This window comes from Pyrus communis, chromosome 9 (assembly GCF_041283825.1).
Source record: "Pyrus communis isolate YQ-2024b chromosome 9, ASM4128382v1, whole genome shotgun sequence".
In the NCBI taxonomy this organism is placed as follows: Eukaryota; Viridiplantae; Streptophyta; class Magnoliopsida; order Rosales; family Rosaceae; genus Pyrus; species Pyrus communis.
In genome coordinates this window covers 2,512,494-2,535,760 of record NC_142573.1, presented here as the reverse complement: position 1 = coordinate 2,535,760, position 23,267 = coordinate 2,512,494, and the positions used below count along the sequence as shown (strand labels likewise).

Genomic DNA, 23,267 nt, shown 5'->3' with positions numbered 1-23,267 from the left:
GTGGTAAAGTTCTTTGGGATTTAGGTCCAGAAAAAAAAGTTCCTTCAACTCTCCGTTAATTGTTATCACGTGAACCACATGTGTGATGCTAACTTTTATTTTTAACCCTACATGCAAACAATTAATGGAAAGTTCAAATTCAGTTAAAATACCCGAATTAACGGAACTTTCAAATTTGGGTCTAACCAAGTCATCACAACAATCCTTTTTTATTTTTTTTATTTTTACCGTTAGATGCTTTTTTCTAACTACCATGTCATCACGAATATTATTAATTGAATTAAGTTAAAAATATATACGACGGTGGTAATGTTGAAGTCTGTGGGCAGAAGACTAAACATATATCTTGCGGCAAAGACGAGGTCCCCACGCGTTTGCGTTCTCAAGGTGCAAGAATTATCATCTACTGGGTCAAAATTTCAATTTTCAACGATGCTATAACTAACTTACCTGTAAAGTTTTATGGGGAAATTTGTAATGGTGGGTGGAAGGTGGTTGACAATTTTGGTAAGTAATTAAGCAAGATTTTAAGAATTTTAGATGGCGTTTTACTGCATTGATAGAAAGTAATAATGTATGTGCACTCTACTGCAGGTTTTATTGGTGCATGTTCGATTTCTACTGATTCTTTTTCCTTAATATTTAACAATTTAACCCACTAACATTATTGTTTAGGTAGCAGAAACTTTGTTTTATTTATTTTTATCATAGAGAGATTTTTTTTTTCAACTAGAAGAAATTTTTTGATGTGCAGGAACACGGACCGGTACACCAAGTGTAATAATATAATTGGTTAAAATTTTTTTTTAAATCTTCAACAAATTATGTTATTACACTTCGTATTGAATTGTGTTCCCGACACAGTAAAATTAGAGCATAGATGGGAAGTTAAACTTGGTCTCTCTTCCAACGTTATGGAGAACAAATTCTACTAGACCGATACATAATTGATCGGCCACACTGAAACTCGAATTTAGGTCCAAAACTTATAACCGTACCTTTCAATGAGATAGAAGGTAGGTAAGGCAAACACATGAAGCACCCAATTATAAATTAGCAGTAAAACCGGACTGAACGACAGAGGTCGGTCCAGTTCAGCCGGTTTGTTGAAATTTTTGTTGATTTTGCTAATTGCTAGGTTCAGGCCCGTCCCTTCTTAATTTGGACCCGGCCCATATTTAACTTAATCCTCACCGTCGAATACTACTAATCTCGCCTGAGCCGTTAGATCTAGGGTTTCTCACCCTTCGAAAACCCTATTTAAACTCTGTCATCTTCAAAGCTCGGCCCTCTTGTTGCGCTCCATCGCACTTACAGAGAGAGAGGGGCAGCCGAGCTAAACCAGCACTCCAAAAATGGTGCAGCGGCTCACGTACCGGAAGCGTCACAGCTACGCCACCAAGTCCAACCAGCACCGCATCGTCAAAACCCCCGGTAAGATATTTTTCACCGATTGCATTCCCAATTCGCTTCTGAAATATGATCGAGTTTTCGATTAGGGTTTTACTGGTTTTGTTTATGATGTCGTTTGATTGCTTTGGCTGAGTTGATTTTGTGCGTTTTGAATGTTAGGTGGGAAATTGATCTATCAGACCACCAAGAAGAGAGCCAGCGGCCCCAAATGCCCTGTTACTGGCAAGAGAATCCAAGGGGTATACATATTCTTTCTTTTGATTGTTTATTATCTGTGTATGCGATTGTATGTGTGTGTGTGTGTGTGTGTGTATTTGTTTGACTAAGCAATTAGGTTAGTTTTATGATTTGAATGCAAGAATGTGTGTGATTGTATTTGGTTGATGAATGATTGGTTGGGGTTTATGAATTTGTGGGAGACTAGGCAGTAGTTTCTGAAATTCGAATATGAACTCTAGAGGCCAAATGCACGGTTTCATAGTAGGACTTATACCGGGTTCATAAACAAAACTTCATATCTTTTGAATCCAAGCATACTATTAGATTTGTGACGGGGGGATTTGATCAGTCCCCAACTTGGAGCAGGCAACCAATGCTTGTATATTCCAAGTGTTATAACGTCGCATATAGACTTGCCAATGTTGATGGTCCTCCCAGCTCTTGTTGGGAGCTCCTCCGTTGACGGTGGTGTCATATCCTATCTTCCCGTGGAGCAGTGTCACTGCCATTACCACTTCGGAAGATAGCCATGCACTGACATTTTCAATTTTCAATATTTTGATTTTTGCTTTCTCTAAAGTTCAACTTGTAACGAGAATCATTGGAGTTTTGATAAATTGATTGTCTATTTGTTTTTTTTATTAGTTTGTATCAACCTACTTTATATGATATTTGGGAATTCTTATGTGCGTCCATGTGCAATCGAATTCCTTTATATTTCTCATTGTAATTATGGCTGATAATAATTTTGGTTTCCTTGCAGATTCCTCACTTGAGACCGGCTGAGTACAAGAGGTCTAGACTATCTAGGAACCGCAGGACTGTGAACCGGGCCTATGGTGGTGTATTGTCTGGAGGTGCTGTTAGGGAGAGGTAATTTAGTGCCAAACATTCTGATTTCAGAATGCGCTGGTTTTGTAGCAAGTCTTTGGTGGTAAATTAGTAATCAAGGCATTGCGTTGAGTTTTTGTTGTTTGATTTTATGCAGGATCATTAGAGCTTTCTTGGTGGAAGAGCAGAAAATTGTCAAGAAGGTTTTGAAGATCCAAAAGGCCAAGGAAAAGCAGGCGGAGAAAGGAGCTAGGAGCTAAACGAGGCGAGAATCTATAGTCTTTTGATCGAAGTATAAGAAATGGTTGAGCGAGATTTTGTCGTTAGGTTTTGTTGATTGATGAATCTGGATCTTAGATTGGAATGCTTTTATTGATATGTGCTACTCGGTTAATTTCGTTTCAATGACAAACCAATTGCCTGTTTCGTTTGTGATAATCTTGTTCGTTGATCGTCATCCTCTCTAGGAAGCTCCAGCTTTTCGATTTTGTTGTTTATTTTGTGCATGATAATTTTGCAAGGAACTTTACCGAAAAGTTTTTGATACTGTTCATTTTAACGAAAAATCAGATTTTTACACTAAAAAGTTAATCATGGAACTATTTATCTTACCTTTTATTTTATCTTTATCGTTAAAACTCGAAGTTTTTAAATTATTTTCATTAGTTTTTCTAATTTTGCAAGTGTAACTAAAAGGATGGAAGCAATCGCATGGAAAGATTCATAGAACCAAAGGGAAGGAAATGAGAGGCAAACAAGCAACTCTTCCGAATGTACAAATTGTGATTCTTCAGTTGAAGTTTTATAAGAAAAATGGTTTTGGAGAGATTGAATGGTGGCTAATTGACACAACTCATATTTAACGGCTAATAGCTCACGCTCATCCTTTTTCTACCAAGTTCAAATTTTATACTCTTTATATGTAAAAAGCTATTCATATTTTAATGAAGTCAATATATCATCTCACCGTGTAAAAAATTATCCAAAACTGTTCATCTTATTTATATTTACAGATTATTTCTAGAAAAAAAATCATCTAATTTAGAAATTGTTCAACTATCTATACATATCGAACTAATTAACGGTTACGATAAATAAAATAAACAATTTCAAATATAATGTTTGTGCCATAATATTATGTTTAAGATAGTGCTATTTACACAACCATTTTTACCTCACACACACCCTTCTTAATTTTTTAGTATGGATCAATTCATTCGATCCAATAACAAAAATTAAGAGGAATGTGTGAGAAGTTAAAATAGGTGTGTAAATAGCAATGTTCTATATTTGGTAGTGTCTCCTTGGCTCTTACGAACTAGGATTCTCTCTCATCCTCCTTTCATCCCCTCATCTCACATTCTTTATTTTGTCTTTCTTTTTTCTATAAAAAATTAATATAAGATGTTCACGTGGCTTAACAGTGACCGTTCAAATAGGAGGGGAGAGAATGAGAGATTTTTCAGTGTGACCGTCACACGAGGCAGTGCACCACGTGTTCTTATATAAATAGTGAGATATGTGTGTTAAAAGGTTAATAACTTAAAAATTAAAAATTTTTACCACTTACCTATAAACAAGTGGTCTACAATCCGTATTCCCGTCGCAACTAAAAATTTCTCGAAAAGAAGGGGAGAGGAAAAATATAGGGGAGAAAATCCTACTCCGGCCCTTACATTGTCCTTTGGGATCGGAGGGTAGAATGGTAATCGTACCGCGTCAGTGGTGAACAGTGAGAAGAACTGAGAAGTGAGAAGAGAGGCCACAACCCAACCAACTCTTATCTCCCTCCGCCTCTCTCAAAACTTCCATTTTTCAGAGACGCGCAGAAAGCTTTCGTTCTTTGTCATCTCTTTCCCCATTCATATATCTATCTGCAGAATCCAAGTCATAACATTATCAACCAGCAAACCAATAAAATGCAAGCGTTAGCATGCAGTTCTCCTCCTCTGCAGTCCTACTCATTGGGCTTGGGCACCTCCAAGAACCGCCTACTCAGCCGCCGGCAGCTCTGCTGCGACGGTATTTCCTCCGCCTGTTCTCACACTCAATCCAACCGTACTCACTCCCCGGACGACGTCGTTTCTCCCTTGTCCATTTCCACCCAAAGGTCCCCTTTCTTTCTGAGTAGCATTTTACTGACCTGAGCTTTTTTGTTCACTGCATTGTGGTAATTCTTGTGATTTGGGTTGATGGGTGTTTATAGAATTGAAAAGGTTTCGATTTTTATGCTGTATCATGTAGTTTCTGGGTTTTTGCTATTTGGGTGGAATTCTGATTTTTTGTTTGTTTGTTCTTTTGACCATTTAGGAGTGTCCAAAAACTGAGCAAGGATTTTGATCCGTTGGTAGACGAGGGTACGAATTTCACAACGAGGCGGGCGTTGTTTGCGAGTATTTTCATGTATTCGCTTTGTGATCCTTCAAGGTACTTGTCAGGTTCGCAAGTTTTCAGCTTTAGCCTTCATTTTTTAATTTGGATGATATTGTTATGCCTGTCAAAAATGCCCCGTGAGGTGTTTAGTTTGCAAAAAGTTAAAAGAATGTAGCTAATAATAGCAATTGTGGACTACTTATTATGCTTGTCAAGTTTCGCATTGGCAATGTAGGCGAAAGCTGTGTCCCGGAGGACTGTTAGGAAACTGTGTCTGGTCCATAGATATGAATAGTTCAAAAATAAATGTTAAACAACACGGTACCCCTTTTGTTTCGTCTATATTGGCTCTATTTGATAGCTTATTCCAAAGTATTTGGTATGGTATTTATTACAGCTTGTGTATTTGTTTCATGCCAACTACTCCATTCTGATGATGCAATTTACTTTGGATTTACAGCTCTAGCTTTAGGGGATCCCTCTGTAACAATTGAAGAAGTAACTCCTCCGGTTTTCACTTCCGGGCCTCTCTTCCCCACTGAGGTCCATATTTTTCTGTATTTTGTGTACCTTTATAAGAGGAATCATTCTTTTATAAGTTTCACACTCCATTCTTCTGAATTCTGATGTTTTTGGCTGAATTGTTGATGTGTCTGATTGACAGGAAAGAATTGTCGAACTCTTTGAGAAGAACACATACTCTGTTGTTAACATTTTTGATGTGACATTGCGTCCTCAACTTAATATAACTGGCGTGGTTGAGGTGCGTGGCTATCATACTTAATCTTTGATAAATTGAATTTTTTTTTGGCTAATCGCATGTGGCATGCTCCCGAATATTCAGCAGGTTCCAGAAGGAAATGGTTCAGGAGTAGTTTGGGATGGGCAAGGTCACATTGTAACAAATTATCATGGTAGGATCTTGAAGAATTACCTGATAAAAATCATAATATAAAAGAATATTGTTGTAGGTCTCAAAACAATAAATGAATACATCATCCATGATTTTGCTTCTTACTGATGTTATTTATGGTGTTAACCAGAAGATATTGCTTATTACAATGAAGCCAAAATTTTCATTCCGAAAAATACTTCCAATTCATGTGCTTGAAATAACAAAAATGTCAAAAAGATTGAATGGATTGCTAGTAAAATATACAAATGGAGGGACTTAAATTAAATTTAACAATTGTTTCTTTTATTTACAGTAATTGGTAATGCCCTCTCTAGAAATCCAGGTCTTGGGGAGGTCGTTGCACGAGTTAACATTCTAGCATTGGAAGGGTGAGATTTCAGTGCATTCCTAGATAGACTTTTAAACGGTGGCCTTAATGCAGAAATTTATATTTCTCATTTGGTTGAATTTTTTGTAAAAGGTTACAAAAGAATTTTGAGGGTAAGCTAATTGGTGCTGACCGTGCAAAAGATCTTGCTGTCTTGAAGGTATTTTCTGTTATTGCAGAGGATCATTTCATGGTCACTTTCAAATTGCAATGTCTTAGCACAAGTAGCTAGGTACTGATTTATCTAAATTTTAGGTAGAAGCATCCGAAGATCTGTTGAAGCCAATCTCTGTTGGGCAATCATCTTCTCTAAGAGTTGGGCAGCAGTGTTTAGCAATTGGAAATCCATTTGGTTTTGATCACACCCTCACTGTTGGAGTAATTAGCGGACTGAATCGAGACATTTTCAGTCAAGCTGGAGTCACAATTAGTGGTGGGATCCAAACAGATGCAGCAATCAATCCTGGGAACAGGTTGGTGATTTCATTTTAACATAAAAATCAGTTAGAAATAATTTTATCTTTTGAACTTGATCTGACCTGCTCCTTGTTCTTACTATGGCAGTGGAGGTCCCCTGTTAGATTCGAAAGGAAATTTAATTGGGATCAATACCGCAATATTTACTCAGACAGGTTAGTAATACCATTGTAAAGTCCACCACAGAACTCTAATATATATTCAAAGTTGAAATTTGAGAAAATAAGTACGAAAGTTGCATACTGATTGCCTCAAAATTTAAATGGTTTGGCAGGGACATCAGCCGGTGTTGGGTTTGCCATCCCATCTTCAACTGTACTCAAAATCGTGCCTCAGTTGATTCAATATGGAAAAGTATGTATAGTTGCCAATTATTTTTAAAGTTTGAACTGACTGGCACCAACCCCTTGGTTTTATTATATAATGTTCTTGGTGGTTCTTCACTGGTTCATCCATTGTAGGTTGTTCGAGCTGGTTTGAATGTGGAGATTGCTCCTGAGCTAGTTGCAAATCAACTCAATGTTCGATATGGAGCTCTTATTCTACAGGTATACCTGTAGATTTTAGGTTGCATTGCATATCAATTAATATCTCTGTCCTTCATATTCACATCCATCCATGGACAGTTCATTTCCTGATTGTTCGATTCACCTTATAATGCTGCAGGTCCCTAAAAATAGTGTTGCAGCAAAGGCTGGCCTGCTTCCCACCACAAGGGGGTTTGCAGGGAATATAGTACTTGGGGATATCATCGTTGCAGTTGATGACAAACCTGTGAGCTGTCCCTTACTCAAATCTTACCATCTTTCATCTCCATGCATTATAACATGCTTCTGTTCAATTTACAAAATCAGTAACCTGTATCCAATGATTCCTCCATGGACGTAATGCAAGAGCTTGTATCGACACTGTTTGCTCTTGTTTTCCATTTCGTAAAGTTTGAAAATTAAAAATAGACAACCATTGCTCGACAATCTAAGTCTTTGTACTCGTGAGATCTACCGAAACTAATTTATTGATCGATGTTGTGTTATGTTATAACAGGTTAAAAGCAAAGCAGAGTTCAACAGAGTATTTGATGAATATAATGTGGGGGATCAAGTAATTTTGAAGATCCAGAGGAGCAGTGAAAAATTGGAGATTCCTATAACATTAGAGGAAAAGAGTTCATGATTTGGTGTGCTGACAATTTTTACTTGCTAGTCAGCCAAGCATTTTCTTCAGTTGTAAAACGAAAGGCGACCCCATACCAACAAGGCTCCCTGCTTTCCTAGGGTGGGGGGAACGTCTGTCGTAAGCGTTTTCTTCAGCTGTATCTTAGTAATATTAATTTTGCTCCATTATTTGATGTAAAATGAAGAATTACTGTATATAATTAATGTAACCACAGTAATGAGTAAGCTACTCATACCAGGGAAAATGGGCTTTTACTATGGCCCAAATATGCTGTTTTGTGTTGATCCAAGAAATCCATGAACCCTTTTTTGGTCAAGTCCAGTAGTCCATTTGTGTGTGAATAGATGTGAAAACACAATTTTCGTTAATCCGACAAAATATAATTTAAATTAGTAACAATAATTTTTTTTTTTGCTTAATATAATGCTAATAACTTGATATAATATGCCCCCGTCCCCAAAAACCCATCAATATGAGAAGGACTTGCATGGTAGGAGTACATCGTTATTATGGTGTTTCGTGACAATAATACAATGGCATATGTAAGTTTCTTGTTGCTTGACACTATATTATCGACGTTATACGTCAAATTTGCAGTGTACTTGTATCAGGTAAGTTGTTCTTCGTCAATATTACTTATTTTTTTATTAGTTCTACACGTCACCATACTAGGTTGTGATCTATCAACTTATTCCTGCACGCAATTTTAATTTAATTGATTTGAGACAAAATTAGTTAATTTAGTTGATGTTAAGAGAAATCTCAAACATTTTTTTTTCCCATGTATCAAATTTAATATTAAGACTAGGTTTGTCATTGTGTTGTCTTTTTCCATTTTGCTTCCAATATTCTAACACCATGTCAGACTCTTACATATCCCAATCAAATTGACATCATCATTTTCCAATAGTAAGTTCAAGTTTGTGTTTCTTGTATAGGATAAGTTATAACAAGTAAAATTATGCCGATTTTCTCCCGTCTTTATTGTGCATGATGTCTTGTTTTAAAAATAGGACACGTTGAACAAATCTTATTTTTACTTCATCTTTTTTCACTTTAGCTTCAGATATTGACATGATTGATTAGGCTAACGTATAAACCATCAGTTAGAGCTTAGACTCTAGCTAGGTTATAGCCTCGAATTGGTTAATCGGCTTTAATCTCATCAAATTTTGGGCTCTAGAGGGCTTGTTAAATTTTAAATAATCAATGAGATCAACGTTGAAGAAAATTAAATAAAAACGAAATTTCTGTAATCATTATTTTAAAAATGATAAAAGACGTCATGCAGATATAACTTCAATCTAAAATCCCCAATCCAAGGAATGCCTTTAAGAATTTGATAGAGTAATAATTTGATGGTGACTACTGCATGTATGGAGCCCTTTTACAAGTCTCTCAAATTAATGATAAGGTCTGTACAGGAACTTAGCACGTAAGCAACAAGACAGTATTCTTAGGTTATTTTATGTCATAAATATTGAAGGAATGATGCTTTCAAAGTGGTTTATCTTAATTAGTAGTTATTCTAAAACATATTAATTATAATGATTAAACATATATGTGATTGAGAACGTTGATAATGACGGGATAAATCTTCAAGTTGCTGTTTGATTATAATGATTAAACATAATAATTGCAAGCTGATTATGTATGCATCTCATTTGTTCGTGTACAGTTGATATTATTGACTCCTATCCTAGAAAACCAATTGAAAAGTTAACCCTAGTTTTTATTGGGTTAGGATAGGAACAAGTTGAAAAGTGAGTAGTAGGAGTAACTTGCCGATCAAGCTCAAATATTTAGCAGGAGTCGTCAATTTTTTCAGCCCTTAAAAAACACAAAGATTTTCTTGTATTCAAGAAAATTGCTGAACTTGAGCTTAGTGGCGGAGTCAGAATTTTAGTCTAGAAGGTGCACAAAAGTCTTAATCCAAAACGTTGTCCTGATCTTACAAAAATTACTATGTCATGTGTTGAGCAATCGATCACCGTCGTTTGGGTCTAGTATTGTGTCGTCATCATCGTCCAATGATCCCCAAGCCTCTTGGCTTTTCTTCCTTTCTATTCAAAGATGACAAGCAACATATTGTCTGGACTCCATAGGAGTCGCCAAACTTAAATCAAACCCGATGAACGAAATTAAAGTAAAAACGTCGGATTAAGGTTCTGAACCTTGAAAATCAATAGCATAACAATAACTTTTCTACGTGAAAAAAAAAAAAATTGTCAGGACTGGGACCATATATCCTAGTTCCTTTATGACTCCGCCTGTGCTTGAGCTACTCAATCCCATAAGTCAATAAGATCTATGCTCATTAGTGGGTTCAGTTGTTAAATATTAGGAGTGAGGGGTATCAGTGGGGATAGAATGTGCACTAGGATGCATAATCATTATTACTTTTAGCCACTGCGGTAAAACACCATCTACATCTATGCTCTTTTTTATTGATGAGTATTTTGTACAGGCACGCATGGCTAAAATTTACATTACAACTTAACTTCTTTGTTCACAATGAGCTGTGGAATAATCTATTATTTTCTATCTCAACCTTTCTTTTCTTAAACGCTGGATATTAATTATCATGGATATTTTTACAGCAGGATCATTCACCTGTGAGCTATGCACTGTAATGAGTAAGTTATAAGTATCAAACTTAAAAATACGCATTGTTAACCTTGCATTTATATCAGTCCAACCTGAGATGTCCTCAAATTAAGTGGAAATAACTACATATGAACCAAACAAGGGTTTATATTTGGTGCCTTTGGTCAATATAGGTTTGCTTGAAAATTGAAAATGGTGTATGGGTTGAAGTGTTGCTTAAAAATTTTAGTATTTTACACAGAATGTAAAGCATTTTCCTAACATATAATATATATATATATATATATATATATATATATATATATATATAATGGACCATGGAATTTGAAGTGGTAAAGGAAAACTGTATTATAATTAGCTACAAAAACCATGCATTATAGTCAATAACATTGATCTAAGTTTTGTTTGATAGGGAACATAGTTGCGTTAATTAGAGAGTTGATGTTTGCAAAGAAAGAGGTTAGAAAACTTGGATTGGAAGAGTTTGATCCAAATTTCAACTTAGGTTGCACGCATGGGTTCCAAATCCAAGGTCACGCAACAGACAACAAGGGTTGCAAACGAGGATCTATATCTGGGGAATTTCACTATATTTGAGTCTCCAATTGCCACATATATACATAATTGACCTAAAAGGATCTTCACGAATTAATTAATTAATGCTTCATGGCTTGCTATTTATGTAGCAGACATGGTTAGCAAACTTCAGCAACCGACAATTAGTTTAAATTTAACTCTGATGATCTTAGCATCTCAATTTTAGCTTGATTACTTGTCCAGAGACAAGATTAATGCGAGTAGCTCTTGTTGAAAGAATAGTGGTTGACATGTGAAGGTCTCATCGTCATGCGTTGTTACTAATTGATGTTTTATGGTTCATCACCGATTTCGATTATAATTGGTGAATGACATGTACGTACGTGGATTGGTAATACAACGAAGAATAGAAAGATCAAAACAAAGCCAAGCGATCTCAATTCTTTGGAAGAAATGCAGCTTCTCAAAATGGGTGTCTGGGAAGTACCAAAAGGATTTTTCTTTTTGGCCAGTGAGGTTACCAAAAAATTTATAAATTAGAAAGTTTGGATTCCCATGTTCGTGAAATCAAGGGGATTGACCTATGCCTTTTCATTTCTTAATTAAGTAATGCATTGACAAAACTAAGGCGGATTCATTGTTTCATAGTGTATGGATTTCAAACCAAACAGAAAATTTTCAATATTAAACAATATGCTGTACATATATCCTTTTTATTTTTTAAAGTTCAACAGTCAAAACATAATAAAGGAATTAAATAAAATTTACAGGCAGTTACACGTTTGGATGACACGTCAATATGTTTTGATATTGACATGTTATCTACTATTATTGTTGATCCGACATTATATTGACAATCTGTTGTGTCCAAAAGAAGAACTATTAATTTTGGATAACACGCTAACATGTTTTCATATTGACATGTCATCTACTATTATCGTTGATACAACATTACATTGACAATCTGTTGTGCCCCTAGAAGCTGTAATTTGGCAACAAAGTAGTTTGATTCAAGAATCCACTTGATATTATTCAGGATCTTCTCATTCAAGATTTGATGCAACTTTCATTTGATGTTATTAATATATCATCTTTTTTAAAATAAAATAAAAGTATTATATTACTATACTTCATTAATTTTGGGAAGACGAAAAAATTTGTGAATAGTTATTTATTTATTTATTTATGTAAAATCAATAGAAGAGCATATAAACTCTCTGAATATGATTCCAATATTGAGCAGTACCTACCAGACATAATTTTTTTCACCCGTTTGCTTTTGTTTTGATTGTATTGTGTTTGCATCTTGCATGCAACTTAAATTAAAGGTCAGATGACATCACTGGTCAAACCCTAACCCTAGTAGTTGAACTGCCCTTTGTGGAACAGTTTGGTGAACAGTCTGAATTTACCCTAAATGGAGAACTGCCCTTTGCCTAAAAACCTTGTCATCACCGCAGCACATCAGGTACAGTATTCTTGTAATTTCTGGATTTCCTGGTAATCCAGTAAAAGTATATCATTTTACCAATTTACCATGCATCGTCTCAGTGTGTAAGGATTAGTTCCGGTGTTTTATTTTGCATGGTGGCTTTTCTTGAGCTAATCCATATTATTATACTTTAATCACTGGTTTTGGATATATCTTAAGACTAAATCATCAGATGACATGTCACGTTTTCATATTTGGCAGATGAGGGAATTGAAGAGATGACATTTTTGGATCTTGGGATGACAGGAAAAGAAATGATATTTCTATATAATTGCTTAGATCTGTCTTGGATTGACTATAATTTTGAGCTTTCTGGTATGGGAAGTTGGTCCATAATTTACATGCAACAACCAAGTTTTATCCAACCAAATGAGGTCGGCTGTATAAATCCTAGAACGCCACTACATTCAGTTTTGCACTAATTCTTTCGTTAGCTCCAAATACTCCATATCTCAGTTTTGGTCCATAATTTACATGCTTTGCCAAAAAAAAAAAAAAAACAATTTCAGCAAAGATTATTTAAAAGGAGGTAGTAAGCCAAAAATAAAGATTATATTATTCAAATACATTATAATATTATACAAGGAACGTCTGTTTGTCATTTTGCCTATGGTGGTTTGAAGATAAAAAGGGTTGGTTTCTATAAACTGAGCCACGAGGATATGTGAAAGCATGCAACTTGGAATTTAAAATTCCAAGACTTTGTTGAAATTTGCAGACTCTTTGAGATCCTTAGTTTGGATTTAAATAACCCCTCTCCTCCTTATGCAGTTCAAGAAGCACACACCAACTTAAATAAAAAGCACTTATAATTCAATAATAATCTCATTCACTTACTACTCAAGTTTTTCTTGGTAGCTGCTTTTATAAGAGTTGAAACCCCCAGCTTCTGCTTTACCAAAATAGTGATTTTCGTGCAGACCTACTTCTCTCCGTTTTAGTCACGCTGAAGGGGCGGCCGAAGCTCCGGATTCAGACTCCTCCTTTGGTGGCACATAATAAATAGACGAAGTGAGTGAGCTTTAACTCACAAGTGCTTCTCTTTGAGTTCAAGAACTAGCTAAAAGTGCTTATCCAAAAAGCTTAAGCTGTTCCACTAATTTCATAGAGACAATAGTTCTTAAGACTTTGAGAAGGAAGAGAAGTATGGAGGAGAAGAATGAGATGGAAAGGGTTGATGATGTGATATTACCTGGTTTTCGGTTTCATCCGACGGATGAGGAGCTTGTAGGGTTTTACCTTAAGAGAAAAATCCAGCAGAGGCTTCTTCCTATTGAGCTGATTAAGCAAGTTGACATTTATAAATATGATCCCTGGGATCTTCCAAGTAAGTTAACTTGTCTCTAATTCATTCTTACAAAGTGCTTTTTTAGTTTGAATTTTTAAACTGTCTGCCCTTTTCATGTTCTGGATCTCTCATGTTTATGGCCAATTTAGAAAGGCTAAAAGTGTCGAGCAAAAAAACGCTTCTAACCATGTTTAACAGAAAAACTCAAAATTTTATGAAAGCGTTCTCTGTCAACCTAGCAAGTGCTTCTTGAGGAAGCACTTAACTATTCAAAATAAATTTCAACATATATCTTAAATTCTTCTTGCTTTTTGCTTAACTTTTCAAGTGAGCTTATAGCAACTGTTTTAGTTCTTATGACTGAACTTATAAGTTGTATTTCATCTGTGTAAGCAGAGCTGGCAAGTACTGGGGAGAAAGAGTGGTACTTCTACTGCCCAAGGGACCGAAAATACCGGAACAGCGCTAGACCTAATCGAGTCACAGGAGCCGGGTTTTGGAAGGCTACCGGAACAGACCGGCCTATCTATTCTTCCGAAGGCACCAAGTGCATAGGGTTAAAGAAGTCCCTTGTGTTCTACAGAGGCAGAGCTGCTAAAGGGATCAAAACTGACTGGATGATGCACGAATTTCGGTTACCTTCTCTGTCAGATTCAGCTCCACCAAAAAAGTTGTTAGATAAAAGCCTCCCTGCAAATGTAAGTACTAATTAAAATTTTGGACACCGAAATAAAATAATCCGGCTATGAAACTATCGTCTATTTTTTATTAAAGAACTGACTGTTGATATGTCATAATTAATGGTTATATCTTTCTAGTCAATAAAACGTGCCTAACATGTTATCGCTCTGCTGATTAAAACACTTCATGGTGTGTAGGATTCATGGGCAATTTGCAGGATTTTCAAGAAAACAAACTCCATGGCACAGAGAGCACTTTCTCACTCTTGGGCCTCTCAGTTTCCAGAGCCTACAGCGTCTAATTTATTCACTCAGCCGTTCAGCTCAGAGAACATGTCCTGCACAACTGACATGGGATCAACCGTGCAGTTTTGGAACAACAATGACTTGCAACAACCATCTAACACAAACTTCTCTGCCTTCGATACTCTTCCTTACAAACCAATCAACCCTACCGTGTCGAAACCCTCCATGTTTGATGGAGAGCTTCCCAATGGCTTCATGTTCTCGCCGGTCGAAATGTCAGGACCTATGAATCCTGCATTAATCGGCGATTTGAGCAACCCCGCTGGGAGCATAGACTTTGATGGTTCACAACAGCAGTTCACCGGCTTTTCAATCGGTTTCCAGCAGCAGGATCAGTTGCAAGGAAACATAGGGACATCAGAAAATGAAGGGGGATTCAGGAAGAACGTGAGTAGTAGTAGTACAAGCCAGTGGGGAACCAGCAGCATCAGATCAATTGGATTTCCATTCAGTTTGGCTTCAGAAGATGAGGCTTGGAAGCCAACTCTGCCTTCTGATTCACCACCCTGTCCTAGTAGCTATTCTACAAACAGGTGCTACACTTGATTCGATTCATTTGCGGACGAGAAAATATTTGGTAGGGCTGCCTAATTAGAGCAACTTTCTAAGACAAAGAAATCTCATACTTTTGTAAAAAGTGTTTGCACATGTCGTGAGCCGGGCACCCCTACCTAAGTTTTTCTCCTATCGTGATTTACCCGTTGTAATGATGCAGCTAGTATCAAAATCACACACCTAGTGTGTCATTGTACAGTTTCCTACATTCCAATCAGACAAGTTTTAGGCAAAATATATGGAAACTTCCTTCATGCTACGTATCATTAAACTCTACGATCATTGGATGACCTAGATTGGTTTGTATTATTATTTTTATTGTGGTTCCATGAATACACACCATCCAATACTCGTAACATTTAATGATACATAGCATGGAAATGGAACCCAAAATATATTGTAATACACCTTTTGAATATTTGAATGTATAATTAATTAAATTAATGAGTTTTTTAGTCAATGTAGTGTAAATGTGACTTACATATCAGCCAAGTTATGAGTTTCATGCTCGCGATGTCATCAATTTAACGAAAATTCAAATAATTCAAGAGGCAAAAAAATTAATTGGTACAATTTCAAATGTGAGAAAATTAAAACTTCATAACCGATTTTGAAAATCACTCCAAAAATAAAAGATGTAAAACGTAATTAGCCCAATCTCATGCATATGAATTGATATGGACTATTCACCCTATAGGGCGTATACCTATTATTAGGCCCAAATGAAACTCAAGCCCGTAATCTTAAAACGACCCAGAGTAAGAAAAGAAGGATTGAAAAATCAGCCCCACAAAGTCGAAACCCAAAGCAGCTTCTGAGGTTTTAGCTGGGGAAAGGAAAAGGATCCTACCCGGATCCATTTTATGAGGATTGATCTTTCATCGTATATCGTGCGGTCAGAAATCATTTCAAAATTTAAAATTAAATATAAATAGTACTTAATGAAAACTAATCGCACGATGTACGATAAACAGTCTCGATCACGGAATCCCTAGGATCCCAAAAAAAGAATCCGGCCAAAACTCTCACCAGCAAAAAATAAGCTGATGCGGCAATAATCAAAGTAAAATTAAATATACATAATACTTGCTCACAAAATTAGACTTATATCACGGTAATTTGAATGTACCGCAATTGGCACTTGCGAAACTGAATCATAAAACAGATAAGCTCACGGTAATTAGTGTTGTTTATATCACGGTAATTACTCCAAAATATTAACAAAACGAGTTATATATCAGCAGAACGCTTCTGCTATCATTTTCTTTCCTTCTTCTAAGTGATATATGGCTACTGCTCTACGGCAAACTCTACGGTTTCGACCTGAGTCCAAAAGTATTTTCTAGTGTGGCGGGAAGGAGCCGCTATGCCCAACCCGCCTTTAACCTCTTTACCTTTTCCAGGTGCATATTTACAGTTTACCTGCACCCTCATACTACGCGTCTTTAGCTGTCGTCTACCTTCCACTTGCAGCATTTCTCCCCTCTATGCACGGGGACCTAGAGTGCAAATGATTTCATCTGTTACCGGTCATCAGTGGAGATGTCTTCTGCACGAATGGACTACAAAGAGGGAGAAAAATAAAGCAATATTAGGAAAACAAGATGAAAACAATCAAGGTGTTAGGCAAGTGGAATCATCTTTGATCTTACGTTCGGAAAAGACCAGGTGGCATAGGCAAGAACTCATCATTCCGCGGAAGTGAAATGAGTTTGTGTACTTGCGCATCACAAACCACGCATTTATGCACAAAATCACCGGCAGCCAGTATGGCCTGCACTTTGCAGTCGCTGCACCACAGCAAGTGTTGGCAGGGGAAGTTGGCCCATGACATCTGGTTCTGGTTGCAGCCAAAACACTTTCCCTCCAAGATGTTTTCCTTGTAGTTCTGCGTCCATATGAACACTATATATGAACTCTTTAACAATGTATATAAAATCGTAACGTTTAGTTCACTGGCTACTGCTCTCACCTTGTAGAAATCAAATTCACGAAGGAAGAACCCCGAGGATTTGTTCCTTTTTCTGGTAAGGGCCTCCAAAACCAAATGCCGCTGTGGATCGCTAGGCTTAGTGCTTCCTGTATTCTCTGCATGCTGTCCTCTTACTTCTTGCACATCATAATCTTTTCGACCATGGAATACAGGATCTGGCTTCAAGAATTGCAGGACCCTTGAATGCTCCCAATGGGATGTTGTATCCTTTCCTGAGGTTACTTCAGGGTTCCCAGAGGAGGGTCTCTCTTTAGGGTGCCCAAAGTTTCCGGCACAATCATCAACTGAAAGCTCCTGAAGACACTTTGAATCACCGCCATCATTAGTTGGAATGTCCTGAACACACTTTGGATCACCAACATCATCGGTTGGAATATCCTGAAGGCACCTTGAATCACCAACATCATCCATTGGGAGGTCTTGAAGACACTTTGAATCACCAACATCATCCATTGGGAGGTCTTGAAGACACTTCGAATCACCGCCAGCCTCAACTGAAATGTCATGAAGACATTTTGAATCCCCACCATCATGAGTTGGTGTAGGAAAAGGGGAACTGCAAGGCGTTTTGAATGCATGACAAAGGTTGTGGTGAAGCCTGGGATTTGGTAGGAGGACCATGTGACTGAGAGATCCAAGTTTTCCAATAGGGACATGCTTAATGGTACATAAGTTGGAGAAAGATTTGATGAAGTCACTGAGCTTAGAGAAGCCAATGTGCGAATGATCCAGTTCTAAGCCAACAGAAGCCCTGAAATCACTTTTCAGAGAGGAGAGAGCATATTCTCCAACCGTGGGCTTTGGCAGACGTTGTAAGAAGCGAGGAAACCACTTCTTGAAAGCCTTTAGCCATACAGGCATGCTTTTATCCTTGGCGCTGCTGGTATTATGTGCTTGAGGGGATGTGTTTGGTTGGCCGTGGACTACCTTATCAAGCCAAGAACCTTGTTTGGGTTTATTTGCTTCCATAATCATCTCGTTGGACAACACCTTTGCTGGAAGTGGAGATTGGCAATTGCAATTCTTTTGTTCTTGTTGTCGAAGTGCCATTTTCGCAGACTCAGCTGCCAATTTTGGTATTAGACTTTTTATTTCAACTGGCTTGCCTGCCATGGTGATATGGTGTGCTTGAACAGCTGCAGAAACAGATTTCTCCTCTTTAAATGTGACAAATCCAAAGCCTCGAGAGTGTGTCTTTTTTTCCATTTGAGCTAAAATGACTATGGCATCTTCCACCGGGCCAAATTCTTTTTCAAAAAACTTACCCAACGAATCTGATTCACAAAGTAAAGCATGAAAATTATGTCATCCAGAGAAATAGAGTTGATTATATATATGTTAAACAAATCATTGATAAATGCTTGAGAGTATTCATAATTCATACGACTTAAAGCTTTTTGTATGAAAGTTTCTTAGAGTGGTGAGATTAACCAGAGTCCACCGAAGGAGGAAGTCCTCCTACGAAGATGCGCTTGAGGGCTAATGCTTTAGCAACAGGAGAATGATTATGGGCTGCTTCATGCTTCACTTTCCGATGCTCCTCCACATCATGTGAATAAAAGCACTTAGATCCTCTGACACATCCACGAGAGGAGTCAAAGTATTTGCAAATCTCCGGTTTGCTGCTGGAGTGAATAGTTGTTGCATGCACAAACAAGTATAGAAACTTGAGAACATGCTAACAGATTAAGGACATACACATGCACCACCACTTGCATGCTCACACACCCACACACAAGCACATAACTTGAATGTACCTTTCAGTAGCGGTGTCTTCATATTGCATGGTTAGAAGTGCTTCACAGGTGCTTGAGAAAGGCTCATTGACTCGTGAACAAGTATGGCATTTATGTTGATTGGTGTCTGCAAAATTGAAAATCGATAGTAAGAAATGTGAAACAAATGTACAATTGATAGAGTTGCTTCATTATTTCCTCACATACACATTTTGAAAATCAACTTACTGAGGCTAACACTGGTCGGGTTCAGCAACATGAAACGCATATCTTGCGAGTTTGTCAGGTCAATAGGTCTTTGTCTACTGGTTATGTTAACAGTTTGCAGACATGGAGATAAACGTTAGTATTTGAAGTTTCAATTCCGAGGGCCAGCTTCAAATTGGCAAATACAGAATAAACACTAACAACATTGAACTGGATGAGTAGGTTCAATTGTTTCTTACCGCAGATTGAGAATTTCACTATTTGCTCCCCAGCTCAAAAGAAGTTCAGCGCACTCCATGTTATCATTTCTCACAGCAAAGAACAGTGGGGTTTCTTTAATTTCTGTCTTGTACTGGACACCTTCCGGGTCTTCCAACAGAAGGACCTGCCAATTGGCTCAAAGTCGATATAAGTGACTTCCATGAAAACTTAAAGTTGCCAACTAGTTTTGGCTGCCTAAAAGTTGATGCTTTAAGAAAATTGAAAACTATGCAGAAGAGAACACATGCAATACCTGAAGTGCCTCTGTGTTACCACTACCAGCAGCAATATGAAAGGAAGTTAATCCTAATTTGTTCCTCTGGCTCACTCGTGCCCCATGCTTAATGAGAAGCCATAAAATTCTGAAACAAGAAATCAATCAAAATTTATAAATGCAATTAACTCTATGCATCTGTGTGTGTTAGAGAGGGAGAGAGAGACGGAGAGGGAGAGAGACTTGATCTGCTGTGGATGCAACAATCTCGACAGTTTGAGGGTCCAATGAAGAGCAGAATTTCCTTCTGTATCATCAGCATCATTTACATCTATATTTGTCTTCAGAAGCAGACGAATGACGGCTTCATCTCCTACCTATCCAAATTCCAACAAGTTTCAAATCACATATCACAGTAAAACCCCAACAGCACACAGTGACACGTATATGAAGCATATCACATATAATGTTCAGTTAGCAACTTTTTTCCTTTTCATACAAGACTCTGTAGCGATGCATTTCCTTCTGCATTGTATTTTAAGTTACCGTGCATGCAGAAAAACTAACTAGTTGGAGGATGATACCCTTCTTATGCAATGAACAGGAATGAATTTTACCAACAAATACCCTAAACCCTAAATTCAAAAGAGGGATTGTCCCTGATATATACATACATACATATATATACACACACACACACATATACATACCTAATGCATTCTTCCCATCTATTACATCTTCTGGTTGTACCTTACTTCTCTTTAGTGTAATAATATAGTCCTAACTAGTTCTATTTGGAAGCAAATTGCTTCCCTTCAAAATATTTAGAGACAATTTGATTTCATTGAATGAGACACGTGCTTCACATGTTTTTCTTAAAGACAAACAACAATTAAACAAAAACAAATGAAACAGAGAAAAGAAAAGGACACCAAGGCCCACAACCACAAGACCAAGCCAGAAAAAGAAGCCTGAGGCAGGCAGACCCAAATGTAGTCACAAACGGGACCATACACAGAGGCTAAAGGCCCAGACCCCCACCACTTATAACTACCACACCACATAAATCAGCACCTGGACGAGAAGAAAACAAAAGGATTGTTTGTTTAGTGGGGTCGTCAATTCCAGCATAATCCAGTACAAATCCCAAAACGAATGTCTTCTTCGCATAGTCTCCATCAAGCATATCACCACAATCGAGGTTCAACTTTCCCTCTTTCACAAACAAAACTTCAAACTGGCCTCCGGATCACGTGTTCCGTCGCACAATAAAGTTTTACACATCATATTAGAGAACATTTTGCTCACTACTTTCAACTTGAGGCGAGTATATTTCAAGCCCCAATCATATTAGCTACTATTATTATAATTTAGAGATATTTTTTCCTTATAAATAGGACAATTTAAGTTAAAAACATTACAACAAGTTTCATACTAATTTATTATATGTGGTTCAGAGATCTAATTTTTTGAATTCAAAATTGAAGTGGCCTTAATAAGTGATTTGACATATATTAATTATCTTAACTTATCTCAATTTTATTATTATAAATTTAATATATGTTAAACACTTATTAAGGCCATATAGATACGACATCTATTTTGAGTACAGAATATTCGAACTATGCTGTCCATCTGCAATCCTTACGAGGCCACCACTTAACAATAAAAATGCACTAACAAAAATATGGTCGTTTGCCTTTCACTGTTTGATGATTTGAGAACGTTTCTTTTGTATAAAAAATCAACAAAAAGGACAAATTGGAGAACTGTTGGGCTTACCTGGGCTGCTCGGATGAGTGGTGACATCAGCTTCTTGTCCGTACCACTGCTGAAAGCAACAGCTCCGAAGAGCTGAAGCAGCTCTATCTCGAGAAGCAGAATCCTCCTTTTATCGGCGTCGTCGCTCTCCGTGGTGGTCGAGGTGCGTTTGGCCGCCCTCAACGGCGTCGTTGAAGGGGCCCGGGACAGAGCTTCACGTATAACGCATTCGTATATTGTCACCTTCTCTTTGGAACCCGATTCGGCATCGCGCAACTCCAACACCGCTTCGTTCACCTTCTCCGCAGCTACTGCAAGCAGAGCCGCTAAAGCAACCATGCGGCCTTCAACGGCGTTTGCATATGCCACGTCACCTAGTTCCTTCGTCTTCTCACTGAGAAGTCTCACAGTCGTCAAATCCTGAGACGGAAAATAAAAAAAATTACCAAATTGAAGTGAGTTTTTTTGTGAACATTTAAGTTGCCAGCTTTTTCATTTTCTAGGAAGCCAAACAGGCCAAGAAAAATACAAATAATTACCAAAAAATAAAAAATAAAATAAAAACCTTTTCACCAAGAACAACAACCAAGTCCTCAATGGTGTAGTCATCCGGAGTCCAAATCACATCGATCCTGAAAATCAAAAGGCGAATTAGGGTTTATCATAATTCGGAAATTAATTAAAATTTTACTTTTAAGGACAACCGGACAAGAAAGAAAAAGAAAAAAAATTAGAAAGAGGTACAGTTAATTAATAAAAATGTTGAAATAGGTCAAAGGAGCACTGAAAAGGCAAAAGCAAAATTTCCACAAGAAGCAATATGTGCAGTGGGGTTTATGGGGAAGGGATCACCTTTTTACCTTTTAAGGCAATCAAATTCTAAAAACGACTGTGTTTTGGGACGTTTTAATTGGTTGTTACCTGCTGCTAGAGAGAGACAGGTCCAGAGCAAGCTGTGCGCGTCCATCTCGTGTCCTCAGGCCCGTACGAGCGTGTTTCTTTAGCAAAACCTCCACGCACCTCGCCGCGTGAGCCAGAGCCGCCGTGTGCAGCACCGATTTCCCGGAATCGTCGAGCTCGTTCACCAGCGGTGTCGCTCCGAGCTCTCCGGCTAGCAATGCCGACGCGCACTCCGGTGAGTCGAAGTTGCAGCAGAGGTGGAGGAGCTTCAACACCGTGCTCCGGTCAATCGCCTCCCCGGACGCCTCAGCGAACCGCTTCGCGTGAGTCACGAGTTGCGCCTTGTTGTCTCGGAAAACCGAGTTGATCAGGAGCGATTCGGCTTCCACGAAGTCGAACCGTTCGCTCTTCGCGCTCCGGAGTTCGTCGTCGGCCTTGAACGCGACGTTTTCGTCGCGATTGTAAGAGAAATAGTTGCATTTAGGAAGCGAGTTGGTCAGGAGCTCTGTCGCTCCAAAACTTTGTATTTCCTGCGATTTTCAGTACATTTTCTCAAGAAAATCAAGATATATATTAAAGATAATCAGGATTAATCAAGATTAATCGAGATTAAGAGTTCGTGGCGCACCAGATCCATCAGAAAACCCTAATTTTTGAGCGCGGATCATAAACCTCTGGACTGCCTGAGCAATGCAGCAGGCATTTATCGGAGTAACTACAAGGCGGTTCGTATGCAAGCTTTGAGGTGGTAGCGATGGCGAAACCCTAGATTTCAGTGAGAGGCGTTTGGACGCCGTGGAAATGTTTCAGGGTCTGGTCAGTCCGGACTTTTCACTCGAGTCTGAGGAAGCAGCGGAGAAACGAAATGGGAGGGAAGCGGAGGGCCGGTCTGTTACTTATAGTGGCGGACTTCAGACGGTTAATTAAACTCGGTTTATGATCCAACGGAAATTAATCA

General features: G+C 37.8%; 4 protein-coding genes across 5 annotated transcripts; 3 read left to right on the top strand and 1 right to left on the bottom strand.

The window, feature by feature from the left end:
* Positions 1–1,276: 1,276 nt before the first annotated feature.
* On the top strand, positions 1,277–2,901 carry LOC137739292 (large ribosomal subunit protein eL34). The gene is made up of 4 exons (XM_068478844.2): positions 1,277–1,434; positions 1,573–1,652; positions 2,396–2,505; positions 2,621–2,901. The coding sequence occupies exons 1-4, from the start codon at positions 1,356–1,358 to the stop codon at positions 2,721–2,723; spliced, it is 372 nt and encodes a 123-aa protein (XP_068334945.1). The 5' UTR covers positions 1,277–1,355; the 3' UTR covers positions 2,724–2,901.
* Positions 2,902–4,065: 1,164 nt separating this feature from the next.
* Positions 4,066–8,088, top strand: DEG8 (Trypsin family protein with PDZ domain-containing protein). Its single transcript, XM_068480668.2, has 13 exons — positions 4,066–4,573; positions 4,774–4,901; positions 5,297–5,379; positions 5,501–5,599; positions 5,684–5,750; positions 6,045–6,120; positions 6,213–6,279; positions 6,375–6,592; positions 6,684–6,751; positions 6,871–6,950; positions 7,058–7,144; positions 7,263–7,370; positions 7,641–8,088. Exons 1-13 carry the CDS (start codon positions 4,383–4,385, stop codon positions 7,767–7,769), a joined length of 1,401 nt encoding a protein of 466 aa, XP_068336769.2. The 5' UTR covers positions 4,066–4,382; the 3' UTR covers positions 7,770–8,088.
* A 5,373-nt stretch (positions 8,089–13,461) lies between these two features.
* Positions 13,462–15,283, top strand: LOC137738990 (protein FEZ-like). Its single transcript, XM_068478460.2, has 3 exons — positions 13,462–13,735; positions 14,093–14,394; positions 14,575–15,283. The coding sequence occupies exons 1-3, from the start codon at positions 13,555–13,557 to the stop codon at positions 15,226–15,228; spliced, it is 1,137 nt and encodes a 378-aa protein (XP_068334561.2). The 5' UTR covers positions 13,462–13,554; the 3' UTR covers positions 15,229–15,283.
* A 1,040-nt stretch (positions 15,284–16,323) lies between these two features.
* LOC137739308 (uncharacterized) lies at positions 16,324–23,176 on the bottom strand. Of its 2 annotated transcripts, none has more exons than XM_088699611.1 (13): positions 22,938–23,176; positions 22,331–22,839; positions 21,975–22,041; positions 21,431–21,829; positions 19,892–20,025; positions 19,688–19,796; positions 19,413–19,558; positions 19,195–19,271; positions 18,988–19,093; positions 18,662–18,855; positions 17,210–18,504; positions 16,890–17,125; positions 16,324–16,799 (listed from the first exon to the last, which is right to left on the bottom strand). In XM_088699611.1, exons 1-13 carry the CDS (start codon positions 22,944–22,946, stop codon positions 16,754–16,756), a joined length of 3,327 nt encoding a protein of 1,108 aa, XP_088555737.1. In that variant the 5' UTR covers positions 22,947–23,176; the 3' UTR covers positions 16,324–16,753. The 2 variants fall into 2 exon arrangements, with proteins under 2 accessions (XP_088555737.1, XP_088555738.1); XM_088699612.1 differs by having other exon boundaries at positions 18,662–18,852; positions 22,938–23,077.
* Positions 23,177–23,267: the final 91 nt, after the last annotated feature.

Excerpts from the sequence above, each read along its gene's own strand:
- LOC137739292 (XM_068478844.2), top strand. The coding sequence starts at position 1,356 with ATGGTGCAGCGGCTCACGTACCGGAAGCGTCACAGCTACGCCACCAAG. Across the intron at positions 1,435-1,572 it reads CCGCATCGTCAAAACCCCCG|GTGGGAAATTGATCTATCAG; the intron begins GTAAGATATTTT and ends TTTGAATGTTAG. Across the intron at positions 2,506-2,620 it reads GGAGGTGCTGTTAGGGAGAG|GATCATTAGAGCTTTCTTGG; the intron begins GTAATTTAGTGC and ends GATTTTATGCAG.
- DEG8 (XM_068480668.2), top strand. The coding sequence starts at position 4,383 with ATGCAAGCGTTAGCATGCAGTTCTCCTCCTCTGCAGTCCTACTCATTG. Across the intron at positions 5,600-5,683 it reads ATATAACTGGCGTGGTTGAG|GTTCCAGAAGGAAATGGTTC; the intron begins GTGCGTGGCTAT and ends AATATTCAGCAG. Across the intron at positions 7,371-7,640 it reads TTGCAGTTGATGACAAACCT|GTTAAAAGCAAAGCAGAGTT; the intron begins GTGAGCTGTCCC and ends ATGTTATAACAG.
- LOC137738990 (XM_068478460.2), top strand. The coding sequence starts at position 13,555 with ATGGAGGAGAAGAATGAGATGGAAAGGGTTGATGATGTGATATTACCT. Across the intron at positions 13,736-14,092 it reads TGATCCCTGGGATCTTCCAA|AGCTGGCAAGTACTGGGGAG; the intron begins GTAAGTTAACTT and ends CTGTGTAAGCAG. Across the intron at positions 14,395-14,574 it reads ATAAAAGCCTCCCTGCAAAT|GATTCATGGGCAATTTGCAG; the intron begins GTAAGTACTAAT and ends CATGGTGTGTAG.
- LOC137739308 (XM_088699611.1), bottom strand. Across the intron at positions 19,797-19,891 it reads TTGCATCCACAGCAGATCAA|AATTTTATGGCTTCTCATTA; the intron begins GTCTCTCTCCCT and ends TTCTTGTTTCAG. Across the intron at positions 19,094-19,194 it reads CCCGACCAGTGTTAGCCTCA|ACACCAATCAACATAAATGC; the intron begins GTAAGTTGATTT and ends TCAATTTTGCAG.